The sequence below is a fragment of the Grus americana genome, chromosome Z (assembly GCF_028858705.1).
Source record: "Grus americana isolate bGruAme1 chromosome Z, bGruAme1.mat, whole genome shotgun sequence".
NCBI lineage: Eukaryota > Metazoa > Chordata > Aves > Gruiformes > Gruidae > Grus > Grus americana.
The window spans coordinates 80,971,603-80,989,610 of NC_072891.1; the positions used below are offsets into that span (position 1 = coordinate 80,971,603).

Here is an 18,008-nt window from a genome sequence, read left to right on the forward strand (position 1 = left end):
GTGTGTTGCATAGTTATCTGTATGCTTTTAGGGGATTTTGGCAGGTTTATTTCTTAATTGTAATCTGGTTTTTAATTTAAAACTGCTCAGGAGTTTCCTGCCTTTCGGGCAAAGTGGCATAATCTTATGCAATGGATTGGGTTGTGTAGATAAAGTCTCACCATCACCTGGTAAAAGACACCCTTTCAGTGTGCTGTACCCACTGCGTCCCAAACACAGACTGGGCTTGAAAAGTGCAAAATAACATGAATAAAGTAATTGGGTCATACCTCTCATGCCCTAAAGTTTAATTGTCAGTCCAGGTGCTACTTTTCCATAAACAAATTGTTTTCAAGGTAACCGGTATTTCATTATACTGGATTTTATTGGCCAGGCCAATTTGCTTACATTTGTCCTTTTTTTGCAATTTCTTTAAAAACCAAATTGGAACCTTCTTGGCTAAGGTCAAAGCATGTCTTCAAAGGAGCTCCTTGGCTAAGCTTAGGCTACCTTGTCCAATATGCAGAACAAAATAAGCTATAATTATACTGAATTGCGGAATCCATTGCTGGCCACCCATATGAATCTAATTTGTTCCGATTTGCTGTACTGTATCCGTATGGCAGGAAGCAGTCTTTTCTCATCTACAGTGTGTTCCTGCTCCTTCTCTTTTTTTCCTTTTCTTTTTTCTGTTTTTGAAAGCAAGATTTTTTTTCAGTGTTTCCGGTGGTTGGGAGAGGTGGATTTGTGTTCTGGAGCTGTTGGGCCACATGAAAAACACTTTGGCAGCAGCAACTGTTCCCTTTTTTTATCAAAAAAGTTGATTGCAGCTGTGTTAGTGCAACATAAAAAGTGAAAGCTCTTTCAGGAAACCTAGATCCTCACTTGTGCTGCACGTTCAGTGAGAGGTGAAGATTAGAGGCCACTGCCACAAGCATGGGTTTGGAATACCAGCAACATCCGAGATTGCTTGGACCAGTGGGAAGGGAATTTGTAAGCTGCAAACTTTGGTGTATCTGCCTAGTTGCTAACTTCAGATAATTTGTCTCAAAGGTGAAGGTTGTGAGAGCAGGTACTAAAGTGTGTTCAGAGAACTCACAGCACCTCAACATTTTTAGAGCTTCATTATTCATTACTTCCTGAAAGTCAAGCCAATTTCTGCTCAAGACATTTCAGGTACGATTACATTGACAGATGCAAGAGGCAGAAGAAAATAATATAGTATTTTAAAGAGTGTGTTTTGTTAGCTCTGCTTTTCTTCTATTGCAGTGTAGTCGTAGGGCTGTTCTGTTGGCATTTGGTGTGGGAAAGTATTAGTTTTCCTCTGATTTACATTCTACACAGGAATGAAAAAGGCTATTTCTAAGACTTTGTTTACATTAACAAAATTACAGAATGAAAATTATTCTTGCACTTTTTTGCAGACTTTTCTCCCAGCATTTCTGTGATAGTGAACAACTCTCTAAGTTGGAGAATCATGGACAATCTTCATCCCACAATTACCATAAAAAGCTCTAAGCAATAACACCAAATATGTTTGGGAAAATCATAGTGATACAGGAGAAGAAAGCAAGGCCTAAATTCTCACACAGCTATGTGAAAAGAGGAATTTATCCATAGCTACCTGGATCTTTGTATACTTTAAGTTTGATGTAATACGAACTAAAAAATAACAAAACTTACATTATCAGTGGAGACATTTAATAATTGACTTGATCAAAGAAAGAGTGAACACAATGTGACATTTGAAAATATCTTAGGGAAATTGAATTTAAATAATTCACTTAGTTCTGTGAATAGTAACTTTTACAGCTGTAAAGCACACCCATCCAAATAGAAAAAATCTGGTGTTGCTTTTGGCAGCTTCTCCATTGTGTTTGGATTGCTGGCGTTTCACTGTTAAGGACCCTTGTGAGCAGGCACAGTGGTAAAGGAACCCTTTGGAGCTATTCATGTTATGGATTAAGCGCATACAGCTACTTGGGGTTGTGCCTTGGGCCTCCGTCTCACAAGGGGAGTTATTCATATCCTTTGGAAAATGCTGTTGATAATTAGTGCTTTGTAGGGCGGTGAGCTCACTTCCATTACATAAGATTAGTGCTGTAATAAGGAGCTGGCTAGTGTCTGTGGCCAGATTGTCTGTCACTTGGAGAATGCTGCCAGCTAGGAAAGTAATGGGGCATATTGCCACTTTTAAAACTGTCCAGAGACTCTACGTTAGTTTTTCTTCCCTTCGGCACAGGAGCGTTCATGCTTTGTGTTTTGCAATGCTGGACCTCAGGTTGTCAGTGTTAGGTAGCTACTTTAAAAAAAAAAAAAAACAACAAACCAAACCCACAAAACAAAACAGAAGTTTAATTCTGGCAAAAACAAAGCCCTCTCTTTTCCTTCCTTTATTGGTCAGTGAATCAGAATGCTTTCACTTGAGCAAATCTGTAACTGCACCCCTCTCAGAAAGAGTAACTTTATTGCACACAAAAACCTTCAAAAGGCATGGAGTATTGTAGGGAAGCAGCCTGCCTCTGAGGGTTAAATAAAGCAAACAAACTAAAAAGTACTGTAGTCAGCTGCAAACAAAAAGCTCATTGTGCCCATGTCCCACAGGATCCTTGGAGAAGGAGATTTTAAATCTACCAAATGTTTTGGTTTTGTGCTGCAGTCAGTCATTACAGCCTCTTTTTTAAGATGCTCATTTGACCTGCATTTAAATGGAGGAGAACTATATAATGTTATTAATGACAGGTATATTTTTAGTTCAGTATGTCATAGGCAGTATGGAGGGCCTCTTGGACAAAGCGGTTTTTTGTCTCATTTTTACCAGGGGGGTCAGCAGTTACTTCAGAGCCTCGTTATGGTTGGCTCTGGGCTAAAACGTTTGGACAGCTTCAGACCTGCAGTAATTGTTGACATAAATGACAAAGTGCAGGGTTTTCCTTTTTTTCAGTGGCTCTCCTTGTAGTTGTGCACAAAAAGAATAAGTCACACACCCCATGCAATTTGATAATACATAATTACGTTAGTGTAACTCCCAAAGAACATGTATTATACCAACCAGCTTTTAACACCCTAACGTACTTTTCTTGGTAACACACCTGCCCATTAGCAAGAGAATTTCACCAGCTCTTTGCCATTCATTTTTCAGTCTCTGTACTAAGATGACTTCAGAAAGCCCAGCACACACAGTATACCCACAAAATTGAACTATACACTGTGTAAAACATGATGAAAGTTATTACTCTACAAAGAGTGGGTACAGAGCAGATAAAAGTCAATCGAGTTGTGTCCACTGGCTTCAATTAGCTTTTAAAAAGTTAATAAAAGAGCAATAAAAGAGATATCTTTTCTAAATAATTATTATTTTGGAACTACTGAAAAGTTAGTATCTGGACTCAGTAGTGAGTAGACATTGCCATCTAGTGGGAGTTTCTTGCCATACTTAGTGGTTTCTGCTTCGTGAGGAAAATTTGTCATACTATGGTATTGTTTTAAAAAAAATGTGAAAGAGTTAGTCATCTGCTCCACAACATAATCAACTCTCCTCAAAAGATAGAACTGCTAGTGCTTTTATGTTACAACTTCATCAGCTAGCCTTTTTTTTTAACTTGTTTCATTTGTATTCCTTAGATTTCTTTCCCAAATTATTTACTTTTTTCATAATCTTACTGCGTATTCAATCTGCAACCAGTTCTTGTGGATATTCATGGATATACATGAGAGTATGTTATTCAGAGTCCTTTTTTTTGCAAGCTAGTGCATAGGAAATCAAAGAGTTTTTCAATACATCCTACTGCTCTGTTACCAAAAAACCCTTTCAAGTGAAATCTTTTGCAAAAGTCCTTAGCAAAGCTCCTTCTGGGAATTTGTCTTGCTCACAGTGTGCCTCTGTAATGGGGAGTGTTGGGTGCCTGCCTGATCCAAATCCTGCCAGTTTCCCAAATCCCATGGAAATAAAGCCCAGATTAAGGGTTTGAGGGAAGCCATTCAACTATGATCTAAAAACTATCAGGGTCCGGACGTGATTTTTGTGTGTACTTCTAGATAAGTTTAAATACAGCAGTTGTCTTCAAATTGACTAGAATTTCTCCCAGCAAAGATCTACCAACAGGCTTCGCCTGGTCCCTTCTTCAGCAAGTTACTTTAGCATGTGTCTGAATTGTGCATGTGATCCACCCTATAGAGTTTAGGGCACCACCTATGTCTTTAAAGCAAGTTATATGCTTAAGCACTCACTGAATGGCGTTTTTAATCATATGAATGCTTTTGGTGAGTTCTGTCAGACTGCTCCCATTCATAAAATTAAACAGAAAAATCCTGTGCAGGAGTGGGGTGAAATTAAGTGAAACAGAGCCTATGGTATAAGGTAGTTTCTTGGTTTTTCCCAGTGTATAAATGCATTTAAATACTAAGTGAACTTAAGGAAAGTATTTCAGACATTGCCAAATCTTCACAGTAATCTGTTTGATTTTTTTTTCTATTGAAAGAAAATGCAATCCCTTCAAACTTCCCATGAGTGTCTCATGTAACAGAATCAGTGCTGTATAACAGCATGAGCCAAAAAAGAGGGTTTTCTGAACTGATCCATTTACTTACTGTAACCTTGTGCTGATCTCGCTGTAGTTCAGCCAATCTATAAAATGGAGTAATTGCTAGGACTCACTGAAAGTGAGATGCAATTTTTAGGTAAGCTATCCAATTATAACAGAACCTCCACAGTGAGGGACTTGTTCAGGGGCTTTCCTGATAAAGATTTCTAAGAATTTGTCTGCTATTGTGAAAAAAAGCGTATTCCTGTTCTTAGCAAATTTATGGGGGGAACAAAGGACAATAGCTAGTAAGCTTTGCAGTGGTGGTTTCAGCTTGTTTAGTGATAAATACCAGGCAGGAAATGTTGCTTCACTTTAAGATGAAATGGCACAGAGAGTATTCAGTCAGCCAGTCCCTACATCTTTCCTTGTTTTTTTTGTTTTGGCTCATTAGTCTTGCATTAAGAAGCAATCAGATAGGGAAGCAGCCAGAATGAAAGAAAATAAAAATCACATTGGAAATTACAAGTGCCAAAAAGCGCCAACACATATTTGTACTTTGAGCTTATTTAAACATGCTCAAAAGCATTCCCCAGAAGGAAAAGCATTAACCCTGTAAATCTAAATAGATGTGTTTCAAGTAAATTATTTCCTAGTTTTAGTTAGGTACAAAAGATTATTGGCCTTTACACAATAAGAAGGTCAAGCAGTAAAGTTTTGTTTGCACCAGTCATTTATTTTGTTGTGCTTCATTAAACACAGTGCTTGTTGACTATTTTGGAATGAAAAATCCAAGCAATTGATCTCAGCCACTTGGTGTGCCTTTTGGAGATAAAGGAAGTGCTGAAATTTCCAAATGAGTGTCACAAAGCTGAGGTACTGCTTACTTGTAGATTCACCTCGGCAGTGCAAACATCTGAAAGAGCTGAGTGGATTACTCATTAATAAGGAAATGAGTCCCTCAAATAAGGCTGGTTATCTGAAAATTTAAATAACAAATCTCCCACAAGGTAGGATCTTGTTCATGATGGGAAGGCTATGCTCATTCAGTTTAATTAGCAGCCATCTGAATGAGAAAAAATAGTGACTAGCTAATGTTATAGCTCTTGCTATAATCCTGGCATTCTTAGGTTTAATTTATGTGAAAAGTCAGCCTGTCACCAAACTGGCAGATGCTGGTTGTGAGTTAATTCAATGCCGTATAAGGAAATCCTCCCCAAAAATGTGGAACTTAACAAAATGTCTTCGTGGGCTCTTCTAACCATCATATCCAAGCTCCCCGTGTGAGCCAAGAGAATACATTGTCTGTTTTACACACTGGGAATCAGCCAGCTGAGCGCATTGTCTAATGCCATGTAGGAAGCCTGAAGAACTGAACCCCGTCTCAGCTGCAGCTCTAACCCATGGACCATCCACCCTGTTTCTACAGGAAAAACTTCAGTGCTCTTTAGCAGAGAAAGCCAGAACAAGTAAATCCAATGTGTCAAGCACGGGCTTTAGTTTCAACAACAACAACAACAACGAAAACTGCACTAGAAAGATTAATTATTACAGTATAATTAAAGGCATAAAGAACATATCAGGAGCTCCAGTTTTCAGCCTGAAATGGTGGCAGGGCAGACAAGTGGTGTGCCTCCCAAAGGACCAAATGAACGTACAGGGACCAAAATCTTGTCCCCACGACTAGGTCGTGCAGTTACCTGATTACACAGAAACCTCAGTTTTTTGATAAAAAAACCCAATTGTGACGCCATCATGGATGTTGAGAGCTTTGAAGAGTGTCTGGTGCAGTAGTGCCTGCCTGAGCCTGAGGTGTGTTCTTCCAGCCTTCACTCCCCTGCATTGCCTTGAACTTCCCTCTCCATAGCCACCTCAGCAAAGCACACTTCCTAGCTGGAGGAGAAAAGTGTAGTGGGCCAAATCTCCTTTGAAGTACATTTTGAGTCATGTACATAATTAAGATTATATATCCTAAAATGTACAGTCTGGAAGTGCTTTGCATTTTTAATCCGGGGAAAACTTCACAGGTGTTATGATAATGCTGCTTAAAAAGCAAGTTATTAATACTTTTTAGGTCCCTCCGTGCGATCACGCAGTGTAAGTATCTCTGCTGAGGACTAAAAGAGTCGTAGCAGCTTTTCTTCCATGCATTAACATAGCATTTGAATCTATTTAGATTTTCAGAAACATAAGTCGTATCTTATGAATGATACAGCTAAGAGTATTGCTAAAGGTGTCAACTGAAGCTTGGTTGTTGGCAAAAGGATGTCTTGAGCTTTATCAATTCAAACACACTGCTCCTTAGTGCGGTTTCATTGGTCTGCTGAGACAATTACAGTTTATATGAAGATAGAACCTAGCAGCAGGGCGACTGGAACGACGCCAGCGGTTTTTGGCTCATCTGTGAATATGGCTGATCTTTTTTGGACATGATCTTAAAAACCAAACAAACCCGAATTGTACATGTTGCCAAGTAATGAAGTTCATTTTTTTTTTCTTTTTGTACAATATACTTTTCTAAAAGACAGTAATGCATTGAAACACAAGAATCTTAAATGACATAGACACTTCAAAAAGGGCATCTTGTTCAGGATATTTTGAGCAGTGTTTCCCAGCAGAATAATTATAACCCGAGTATCTTAGATGCTTGCTGCACTTATTGCAAGGGCAGGGGAGTCTTTACACTTAGCACACTTGGTATGAGAGATTGTAAGGGATACCTTTGAAAACAAACAGTGCAAATCAGTATGTGACTTATGGGATTTGGTTCTTTCCTGTTAATTTTTTGCTGATGTAGGTTTACTGGAGATAGTGCAGTCACCCCTGGTTTACACTAGTGTAAATGTAATCATGCTCATGGTCATGCAAAAATGTAATCCGTAAGAGGAAAGCAAAATATTAGTTTATTTGTCTAGCAACTTATTCCGCTCAAACTGTGAGAATCTTTTTGTATCATTATCCCATTATCAGTGGCTAAATAAGGAATTGAAAAATTACAGAAGAGCTGGGTGGAGACCTAAGAAAGCAATTCAGCAGTCTGGAACTTCCTCTGCTAAGCAATTCTGGCACTAAACCCAAGCAAAATCAGAGTTATTCAGCCAAAATAAATCCATGCAATGACGATATCAGATGTGAGGTAACAGCAAGTCATGCTGAAGGATATCAGACATTCTTGAATAAACCACAGGTCCTAGATATAATCCTTTGCCATTACGCTGCAGCCAGCAAAGCAAACACAAATTTTGGAGTCATTATGGCAAGGCGAGTAAGAGCATAGGGAGTCTATGTGCTCAGGGTGGGAGCTGGCAAGCTGCTGAGCACCTTCAGCTCACACGTCCCCGATAGCCATAAAATATCCTTCATTCCCACACTCTGATCCCTGTGCAAGCAAACAGCTCTGTAGTATCATTTCCACAAGAAAAAGTTGTAAGACTTGTGGAAGTCTTTCCTTTGCTGTCAGGATGTTACTGATCAAGCTTTTCTACCACTAACCTGGCTGTTTAACTTCTCTATGTGTCCATATGTCTGGGCATAGTCTTGAAAGTGATTGGATTGCCTCAGCTTAAGAAGTTGCTGCCCATCCTCTGAGCAGTGTGACCAACCATGCGTACGCCCGTGACTTACATTAGCAAATCTTACTTTTCAGTAAGACGTTCAGAGGTGAAAGCGAGAGGCGATCACTTCTTTCTGCTTACCCCATCTCTGCAACACTCAGACAGACTTCCCTGCAGTGCAAGTGAAACCCACACCAATTTTCCTGCCATGCCTTATGCTTTGTGGTGCTCCTGAAGGTGCCTCGCAGCCCGCCATGTAGAGGAGATGGAGCAGGTACCTGGGGCAGTACCATCGGCGAGCCTAAGCCTTCAGTGTGTGCGTGCACTCGGCTATCCCTGGTGTAGCAGGCAGTAGCTTTCTATGTTGTGGTAGCACGACCTTACCTGATTGAATTCTTGCATCCTTAACCAGCTCTGCTGTAAAAGGGTGCTAGACCTTTGGCTCGGAGGCCATTCTAAGATGCCTTTTTGGAAAAGAGGTCTTGGAGCACTCTAAGTTACATTAATACATGCCATGCATGGGCATATTCGTTCCTTCTCATTTTCCTTCTTGCTGGAGATATGCACAGAGCTTGCTTTTCTTTTTTGCACGAGGTGTTGCAGGAAGCCCCTCACACCGCAAATCCCATTTGACTCATATGTATGGTATTTGGCTACTGTACTCGAAAAACCCGTACTCTGATTTATAAGCTAATGTGAAATGCTGAATTCTGGACTGGACTAAATGAGTTAGTGTGTATTGTAGTTTAGGACTGTTAAACACTGAAATGTTGAGATGAAATTAAGTTAATTCCACATAAAAAGCGGGATGCTTTATTGGAGGTAATAAATTCAGTGCAGAATAAATTTATTTAGAACATGATTGTTAAATTGCTTGGATAATTAAAACCTGTGATGGGTAAGGTGACAGGTGGTAGGAAAAGGTTAAGTATTTAGCTCAGGTTTTTTCATAGTTTGATTCATTCTAAGGTAAATACTACTTGTGTGGGGTATGTAAACTTTATTTCTAAAATGTGTTCACCCAGTCAGTGAATAGTGGTTATTTCATAAAGTTAAGAAAATAGAAAGCTAAACTTTTATGACATTTATATGGGCCAGCTTTAGACAGAAAGATGTAAGCACTGAGGAAAATATAAGCACTGTAGAAACTGTGTCATTTTGACCATACAAGGGGCTAGCTGCCTGGTTAATGTCTGGCGTTTATGTGAATTCCAGTTCTTTCAGATATCTATTTTTATCCTTCATTAAATTCTTCTTGGAGTGACACAACAGAAATCCCAAAGAAAATCACTAAGAATAGTTTCCCAAATCTTCTCTCACTTTTCTTTATATAACATTATGCTAATCTCAAATTACTGTGCTTCATTTGGGATCAAGATGAAACAAAAAGTGGGATAAAGATTATCCCACCTCTGATGACAGCAAGGAGAGTAGGCTATATGTCCCCTACCACGGTCTACTGCATAGATTTTCTATCGGTGTTACACTTCCTTTGTTTCTATTTTTCCTGCTTATTGACTGAAAAAACAGACTGAATCCTCCCTAATTTTCATCCAAAAATGACATCGTGCAATGGTGAGCTTAGCCGCGCTTGAAAGAGTGCGTTTTACAGCGGAATAAAAGTGGGTTTAGCTCATGCAGGGAGCTGTGCACAGCCTGCCAGCAGCCAACATCCACAGCTCTTGGTAGGGACATACCTTTAGGTAGTTGCAGAGCTGAAAGCTGCAGAGCTGTGTAGCTAAGTAAGTGCAGACCTGCGTGTAGCCAGCTTGAATCCCAAAGAACAGAGCGTACCCAAATTGATATGCCAGATGTGTGTCCCAGGTGAAGGGCTAAGAAACTTTATTTTTTTATGTTAAAGCTATTTTTCAGCCATTTGAAGGTTTGTGGGTTTTGGTTTTTTTTTCCCCTGTCACAACAATCAGATTTCTACTTCTAAAAGTAGTGTGCCAGTTTCTGTGTTTACTCATATATTCATAGAGGTCTGGAGTTAGTTTTTCTACAGAGGGCATAATTTGGATCATCATTTCTAAAGCTGAAAGCCTGCTGCTGTATATGCTCAGTCTGCCACCTAGGCCTTTTTAATGGAAATATCAATCTGCAGTGACCTGGGGACACATTCTGACACTTTTACTTATTTTACACTTAATTCTGCACATCATCCCATTGAATGACTTCATTAAATCACAGAATCACAGAATGATAGGAGTTGCAAGGGACCTCTGGAGATCATCTAGTCCAACCCCCCTGCTAGAGCAGGATCACCCAGAGCAGGTTGCACTGGATCACATCCAGGCGGGTTTTGAATATCTCCAGAGAAGGAGACTCCACAACCTCTCTGGGCAGCCTGTCCCAGTGCTCGGTCACCCTCAGAATGAACAAGTTTTTCCTCATGTTCAGATGGAACTTGCTGTGTTCCAGTTTGTGCCCATTGCCCCTTGTCCTGGCACTGGGCACCACTGAAAAGCATCTGGCCCCTTCCTCTTGACACCCACCCTTTAGATATTTGTAAGTGTTGATGAGATCCCCTCTCAAGTCTTCTCTTCTCCAGGCTGAACAGACCCAGCTCTCTCAGCCTTTCCTCATACCAGAGATGCTCCGGTCCCCTCATCATCCTCATAGCCCTCCTCTAGACTCTCCCCAGTAGTTCCCCGTCTTTCCTGAACTGGGGAGCCCAAAACTAGACACAGAACTCCAGATGTGGCCTCACCAGGGCAGAGTAGAGGGGGAGGTGAGAGAAATGAGGTCAGAGAATAAATAATTTGAGTCTGAGAAGCTAGTCTGTAATTTGCCATTTAGTAGATGTGGACTAACGAGGGTTATGGCCTATTTACTGCATTTCCTGGCATTCCACTTCACGTCTGTCTATGTAGGAAAGTGTGTTTCAACACACTTAGGATCAGATTTTGCTTGCACTGAATTATGTCACTTTGTTTTGTTCACCTGACATCAGTTTACAGTAAGTGAGAAGTTAGATCAGAATATTTTTTCCCATTGAGATAATCTGTTAACAGAGTGGGAGGATATTATAAATTTAGCTTTGTTTAGCTCGTGCTTAACGGCCTGAATCAAACAATTGAGATTCCTCGTCACCAAAGGTAATATTGTGTGTTCTTCTGTAAAATGGAATGTAAATATACTCCAGCACTGGGAATAATGGTTTTGCTCCTCTTTTCTGCAGCAATATGAAAACTGGCGACCAAACCAGCCAGACAGCTTCTTTTCTGCTGGAGAAGACTGTGTTGTTATAATATGGCATGAGAATGGACAATGGAATGACGTACCATGCAATTATCACCTTACCTACACCTGCAAGAAAGGAACAGGTACAAACTTAAGTAACAATAGCGTAATTCTCTAAATTCTAGTTTTATAAAGTTAAAATGACAAATTCTAGCTGGTTTCTGGTGACCAGTACAGTGAACCCTCAAATGAGTTAGCCTCACAGTCATCCTTCATCTATATCCTCATATTACATCTCTACCATCTGTTCTTGAGTCAGGCACAAAAGTATACGCAGTTGAAACTCTTGGTTAAAACCAGGCAAATTTCTTAGGCACAGATCTCAGCAAAAGAGGCATTCATGTAACTGGCAGGCCTGCTTTACTTGCATACCATGAAAACATTACCAACTCTTCTTTTCTGGGATGGCATCACTGTCAAGTATGTGGGCAGCAGAATATTGGTAGGCAGTCAGAGCAGGCAGCTGACCACTGGTATGTGGTTAGCTTTTCGGCATCAGCTGAGCATAATTTTCACCCATCAAGTAATGCTGACCTTTGTCTTCCTCTTTTCCAAAATCATCTGGTTTAATGGCACTGCTGGAATCTGAAAAGCATGTTTGGTTTGTAGACTGTTAGAGCTGATACTTACAGGAAACCTGACTGTTACCAGGAGCCGTACAGCGATGCTTTAGGAATTGCCTCTGCCTCTTCACACTGGGAAAGTAAAGCAGCAGCCAAAATCTTGTGTGCACTCCATTGTTCCCAACTACCATTTACTCCTTTTTCTTAGCATGTTCTCTGGGCCTTGGCGGATCCATCAGTTTTAAGTGCTTTTAAATAGTCTATTGTTGAGGAAGACATGATAAGTATTGAAAATGAGACATTTTTCTTAAATGCTTGTAATAACTTCATCGGTTTCCAGGTTTTGCAGCTTTCCAGTGAAAAGCACTACTTTGTGTGAGTATGCCAACCTTTTTGGCTCAAATTTACATCAGAAATTTAAACCAAAAAGACAGTACTAACCATACTATCTGCTGTTTCCCAATTTTCATCATTACTGTATTTGGTCTACAAGGCTGGAGAACTACAGAAAAGGCTGATCTCCCTGTCCTTATTTGGATGTGTCTTTTGGAAGTCTAACTGAGGTCCCTTGACATCCTCCCCTAGCCAGGGTTTAGAGGTCAGCACCATAACCAGCAGTGCATTTACAAACTGAGGTTTTGGGTTGTGTTCTCTCTTCCTTTCAGTTGCTTGTGGTCAGCCTCCTGTTGTGGAAAATGCAAAGACTTTTGGGAAGATGAAACCTCGTTATGAGATCAACTCCCTTATTAGATATCACTGCAAAGATGGTTTCATCCAGCGTCACATTCCAACCATCCGGTGCCAAGGGAATGGAAGATGGGATATGCCTAAAATTACTTGCATGAATCGTGAGTTCTTTGAAAGAAAACCAGTGCTGGACCAGAAACGATAGACTTATTTAAGATTAATAAGTAAAGAACATATATTTTAAGAGAAGTGCAAAACTGGTATGACAAATTATAAGAGCAATACTGCTCACTCTATTGTAGGAATAAACATCAGGCCTCCAAAACTAATGAAAATATTCCTCTTCTGTTTTTACAGAAATCACTAAGATTCTTTTAAAGTAAACAGCAACACTCTTACAAAGCCCCTGAAATCAAAAGTTTCCTAACAACACTAACAATTCTTTCTGCAACTGTGGTCTAACTGTGTGTAAGAGATGTTTCTCCTGTCTGTAACATGGTCATAGTACCAGTTAATCATTTGTTAACCCTCTAACTAATCAAGAATAAATGAAACTGTAATGTGAAGTATAGCCAGACCATTCATAGTTACATAATTTTAAATTAATTTTGCTTTTTTCCTCCTTCTCATTGCAGCGTCCACATACCAAAGGACTTACTCTAAGAAATACTACTACAAACATTCTTCATCAGGAAAGGCAACATCGTTAAATTCATCAAAACACTATCATCGCTGGATCAGGACGTGGCAAGACTCAAGGCGCTGAGAGCTAAATGGTGAATGCGGATTTCCACCATTTCAGCCAAAGTCATAACTTTCTGTGCCTTTTCTATCACTTGTAGGAGTATTATCAAATTGTTTTGAAACTATGGACTGCGGTATTCACAATGCATTTTGCAAAAATATGGTGTTTATCAGAAAATCTAAAAAAAAAAAAAAGGAGAAGTGCTTATGGGGATAAAAGGAAACCATTTCCAGCCTATAAAGATTAGTTTTCTATATGCCATCGGTGTGGACCATTTTATGATATATACCAGCCTTCTGCAATATTTAAACAGCTCAATTCTAGCACCAATGAAAATGTAAATAAGATGATTTTAATGTTGTTTAATTGTGTGTTGTTTTTAAAATCCTGTATATAAAATGAAAAGTCACACTAATTTCAGGCATATTTATGGTTAGAACGGCCTCAGAGGTCTTCAGTCATTTATGACGATGTTTTTATGTTGTTTACCTAGGCTGGAAATGGTTGAAATAACTTCACTGACTGAAATTTGCTATTATCAGGTGAAGATAAACACACAAGTTACATGACTTTTTTTAAAAAAAAAAAAAATGGGAACTGTGCCAATTCCCATCCAAGGTACAGTTTGTGTCCACGTGATGCAAAGTTTAGACAGAGCACATAAAAGTGGCATGAAGCATGAACTAGGGACTGCATGTGGAACTTTTTTTCTGCTCTCCATTCCAGCTTCACCATTCATAATAAAGAACTGCATGGAGGAGTTGTGTATGGCAGAGAGGGCCTGTAAAAATCCAAGTGCTAATACATTAACTTTATCAACCAGGGCCACTTTTTTGAAAAGAGAAAAAAAAAAAAAACCTGAAAAAAAATTACTTTCACAACATTAACCACAAGGTCTATATTACAGGTCTCTGCATTCTAAAATGGAGATAGACCTGGTGTTTGGGGGATTTTTTTTGTAAAAAACAAACAAAAATCAAAAAAGTAAATAATTTTGTATATATAACCATTTTTTAATCTTTTTATAAAGTAATGAATGTTTGTGTATGAATGCTGCAGCTGTGAAGCGTACATAAATAAATGAAGTAAGCCATACTGATTTAATTTATTGGATGTTATTTTACCCAAGCAAAGAAGATTGAAAGAGCTCACCAGTGCAGTATTAGCCCCTGAGCTCCACTTTTGGAACCATCTTTCAGTTCAACTGCTATTTCCCTGGAGAACAAAATTCCTGCTAAACAGGATCATTTGTTTGCAGTTAGATGGGTGAGAACTGTGTGACTTACAGAAAAATCAGAATCTTGGCTTTCTAGAAAGAAGTGTGTGCACAAAGAGATTGTAGGTTGTAGTTGGTGCAGTGTGTACGTAGGAGTTTTCTATTATGATTTCTTACCCTGGTCAGCTCGATGACTGACCTGGATCTGTACAGTAAGTGTAGAAGGTAACGTTTGAAACGACCTCTCCACAGAAAGGACTGTTATTTCTGCAAAGTGCCTTGCACACCTTTGGGCACAGGACAAAAAAAACCCCAACGAACCAACAAAAAAAAACCCCAACAAAAACCAGTGAAAATAAAGAACAGTAAGTTCCCTACGATATAGGTTTTAAAATAACATTACAAATACAAACACAGAAGAGAGGCTTATGCCTTTGTGTTAGTGTGGGGATATGATGCAAAAAGTTGAAAGGGAAAAGAATTGAAACACAGCCAACGTGTAAGAGTTTGTACTAGGCAGAGCTGTCCATGGAGTGACCTTGACATAGCTCGTTGGGAACAGTAACTACAGTTCCAGACAACATCTCTTAAGAAATTGCAGTGGCCGCTCCATCGAATGTACCCAATCTTTGTGCATTCGACGTGGCAGTGCGTCACTGTGTTGGCCGGTTCATTCCCCACCCCTCGCCCCCAAACAATGCACATAATACTTTTCTCTATTTATATTATTATCTTGTATAGTGTAAAATGTGAATGTCTGGTTTTTTGTGAATGAAAGTCTAAAATCTTTGTAACTTTTATATCTGCTTCTGTTTCACCAAAGAAACAAGGTTTTGCTATACTGTGACTTGTCTTGTTATTGCATGTCTTCCTGTTTAAATCTATGCAATGTGATTTTTTTCATATGAATACAATTAGACTGTCAGGTACTTCACAATAGTCATGGGCTTAGTCAAGTGCCCACTGGAGTCAAAGAGAGTCAGCTGGCTGAACTTTAGTAGGTGCTGGATTTGACTTTATATGAGCAGCTCTAGGGGATATTTTAAGATATACATTGTATGTTTTGAAGTCGATTATTGCTTGTATAAGTCAAGGTTCTGTTCATAAATATACAGTATTCTACACATCACTTCCTTGTACCAGAAACATACAGAACAGAAAATATATTTTAACACTTTGCAAACTTTCTCACCATATGTATAAAAAACCCTGCATAGATTTGTTGTTTTCTTGTCTACTTGTTGGATTTAAACAATGTTGTAAGGCATTCAAATAACATTGTGATTGTAGTTTTAAATAGGTTAGATACAGTGCTTATATTGATTTTTTTCACCTCCTTCTATTACGCATAATAAATTAGGACTGACAACATTCCTTATTAAAAAAAAAAAAAAGAACAAAAAAGCCTGTTACCCACGCTTGTTTATTTAGACAGAGAATGGAACTTTATTCAGCTCTGGATACTTTTTCTAATACTGATCTAAACCCCAAATGTTCCAATACCAGCCCACTGCAAAATGCAGCCGCTGATATCACAAAGTTAGGTCTGCTGTGAAGCTGGGGCATTATCACAACAGGTGCCATGATTCCCCTACGTGGAGCATCTCTGAACTCCAGGTTGTAGAGAGGCAGAAGACAAAACTAGAGATTTAAATACAGATTTTCCAAGCGAGTGTTTCTTAGCTCTCCTTTCTTGCCTTTCAAGTTAAACCAGAATTATTAACTTATTTTTCAAAGTTACCCTGTATCTGCTGCAGAGATGGCAGAGTCCGCTTTAGATTGTGTTTTACAAGTTCAAGCAAGACAAATACTAGAGTGGTATTCCTGTAGTAATCTTCCCCTGTTGCATAAGTATTAAACTTTTTGTCTCTACTAACGCACTGTCTGCCGTTTAAAAGGATACAGAAACAGCTGTAGACAAGGAGGTGGAAAGGTTAGGAGAGCGTGGGGGGCATTGATGATTAAAGTCATTAGCTTAGAGGAGTCCTGATGTGCACGGCACATCTGGGGTTACAGCAGCACGGGCAGCATCTGGTTCAGCCAGCGCTCAGGCCGCAGGTTTGTGCACAGAGCTCGAAATGCCACGAGAGAGCAACCGCGTTTTGTGCGCCCCTGGCAATGTCTGCAGGGTAGCTGTTGTTATTCTGAACACCTTGCCGCCCCTTCAGGTATTGAATTTGACTTCCTGCCATGAACCCCGGGGCACAGGGTTCGCTTCCCGCAGAGGTTAGCACCACACAGGATAGAAATAAGCCAGGCCACTTATTTCAGCAGGGCTTCTCAAATAGCAAGAGAAGGTGCTGGTTAGTGGAAACGTTCCTGTATTCCAGCTATGCCCTGAAAGATGCACAACTTCTAGAAGCTAGGGAGGAAGGGACAGCTCCCTGATGGCAGGGCTCCTTCAGGGACATTGGTTTCTATGGGCTCTCTTGCCTGAGATGTCTCTGCCAAGCAGCGACTCATCAGAGGCTGGGGATGGACAGGCCATGTGGGAGAAAACAAAAGTCCCTGGAAGCGCAGCAGGTGCGCCAGCAAGATACGAATGGGCTGGCAAGGGGCCGCCGATGGAAGGGATAGCCCACAAAGAGGGCTCTGCAGTCAGAAATTGCTTTAGCAGTGGCTGGAGGAACATTGTCTGAGGTTCAACCTATGGGTGTGGTTACGGTCTGTGTAAGACTTCTTTTAAGCGAAAAGTCTTCATTTCTGTAGGCAGCATCTGTGCTCTGAGCACACGCAGAAGCAAGCGCACGCAGGCAGAGACATTCCCTTGGCAATGGGAGGCTGGAGCTGCAACAGCTGGTGCAGGTTGGAGCTGTAAGCAGCTCAGCAGCACCGCGGCCTGGGGGGACTGAGGAGGAAGGGAAGCAAGAGGAAGAGGAGCAGCAGCTACCCATGTCAACACTGTTCCGTAACTTCTGAAAACCTGGATCCTGCTAGGAGTGTGACTTGTGGATATAATTAAATCCTCAGTGAAGCTCTGCACATCTAGTAAGTTTGGGGGTTGTTTTGTTCTTTTTTTCCACAGTGTAAATGCTGACTTTTTGCATTTGGAAGAGCTGTGTTTTCGTCTGCTGAGGAGTCTTGCTGCTGTTGTGTCTCAAAAGAAAAAAAACCCAGATGGTTCCTCCTCAGCCTGAGCACGGCTGCTGAAGGCACAGTGGCTGCAAAGGTGCCTCCTAGGGCTTCTGGGCAGATCTGTGAACTTCAATGGCATCTCTAGGCAGAGGGGTATGAATTGCTCCTGGTGTGAAATGGCACTATTTCTTAGGGTGGTCATGTTCTCTGCTCAGTTAAAAGGATTGCAACATGCCGTCCTGTCCCCCAGAGGCAGAAGATGACTCAAGCTGTCTGTAGGCTTCATCCCTCCAGGTAGAAAACTGCTTCTTCAGCAGGAAATGTTTAAGGTATTGCATACCAAGAATGACTGGAAAAATCTCTGGCCTCAGCGCAACTGTGTTTACTACACAAAGGCAAATGCATTCTTTTTTTCAGAGAAAA

At 40.2% G+C, this 18,008-nt stretch overlaps 1 protein-coding gene across 2 annotated transcripts in view; it reads left to right on the forward strand.

Moving 5' to 3' along the window:
• Positions 1-16,200, forward strand: part of VCAN (versican) — a 114,273-nt gene extending 98,073 nt beyond the window's left edge. The window contains exons 13-15 of one of the 2 annotated variants that reach the window (XM_054809554.1): positions 11,238-11,382; positions 12,528-12,710; positions 13,185-16,200. In XM_054809554.1, coding sequence (XP_054665529.1) covers positions 11,238-11,382; positions 12,528-12,710; positions 13,185-13,315 — 459 coding nt within the window. In that variant the 3' untranslated portion in view covers positions 13,316-16,200. The remainder of the gene's footprint in view (positions 1-11,237; positions 11,383-12,527; positions 12,711-13,184) is intronic. The other variant, XM_054809555.1, reaches the window with a different exon arrangement.
• Positions 16,201-18,008: the final 1,808 nt, after the last annotated feature.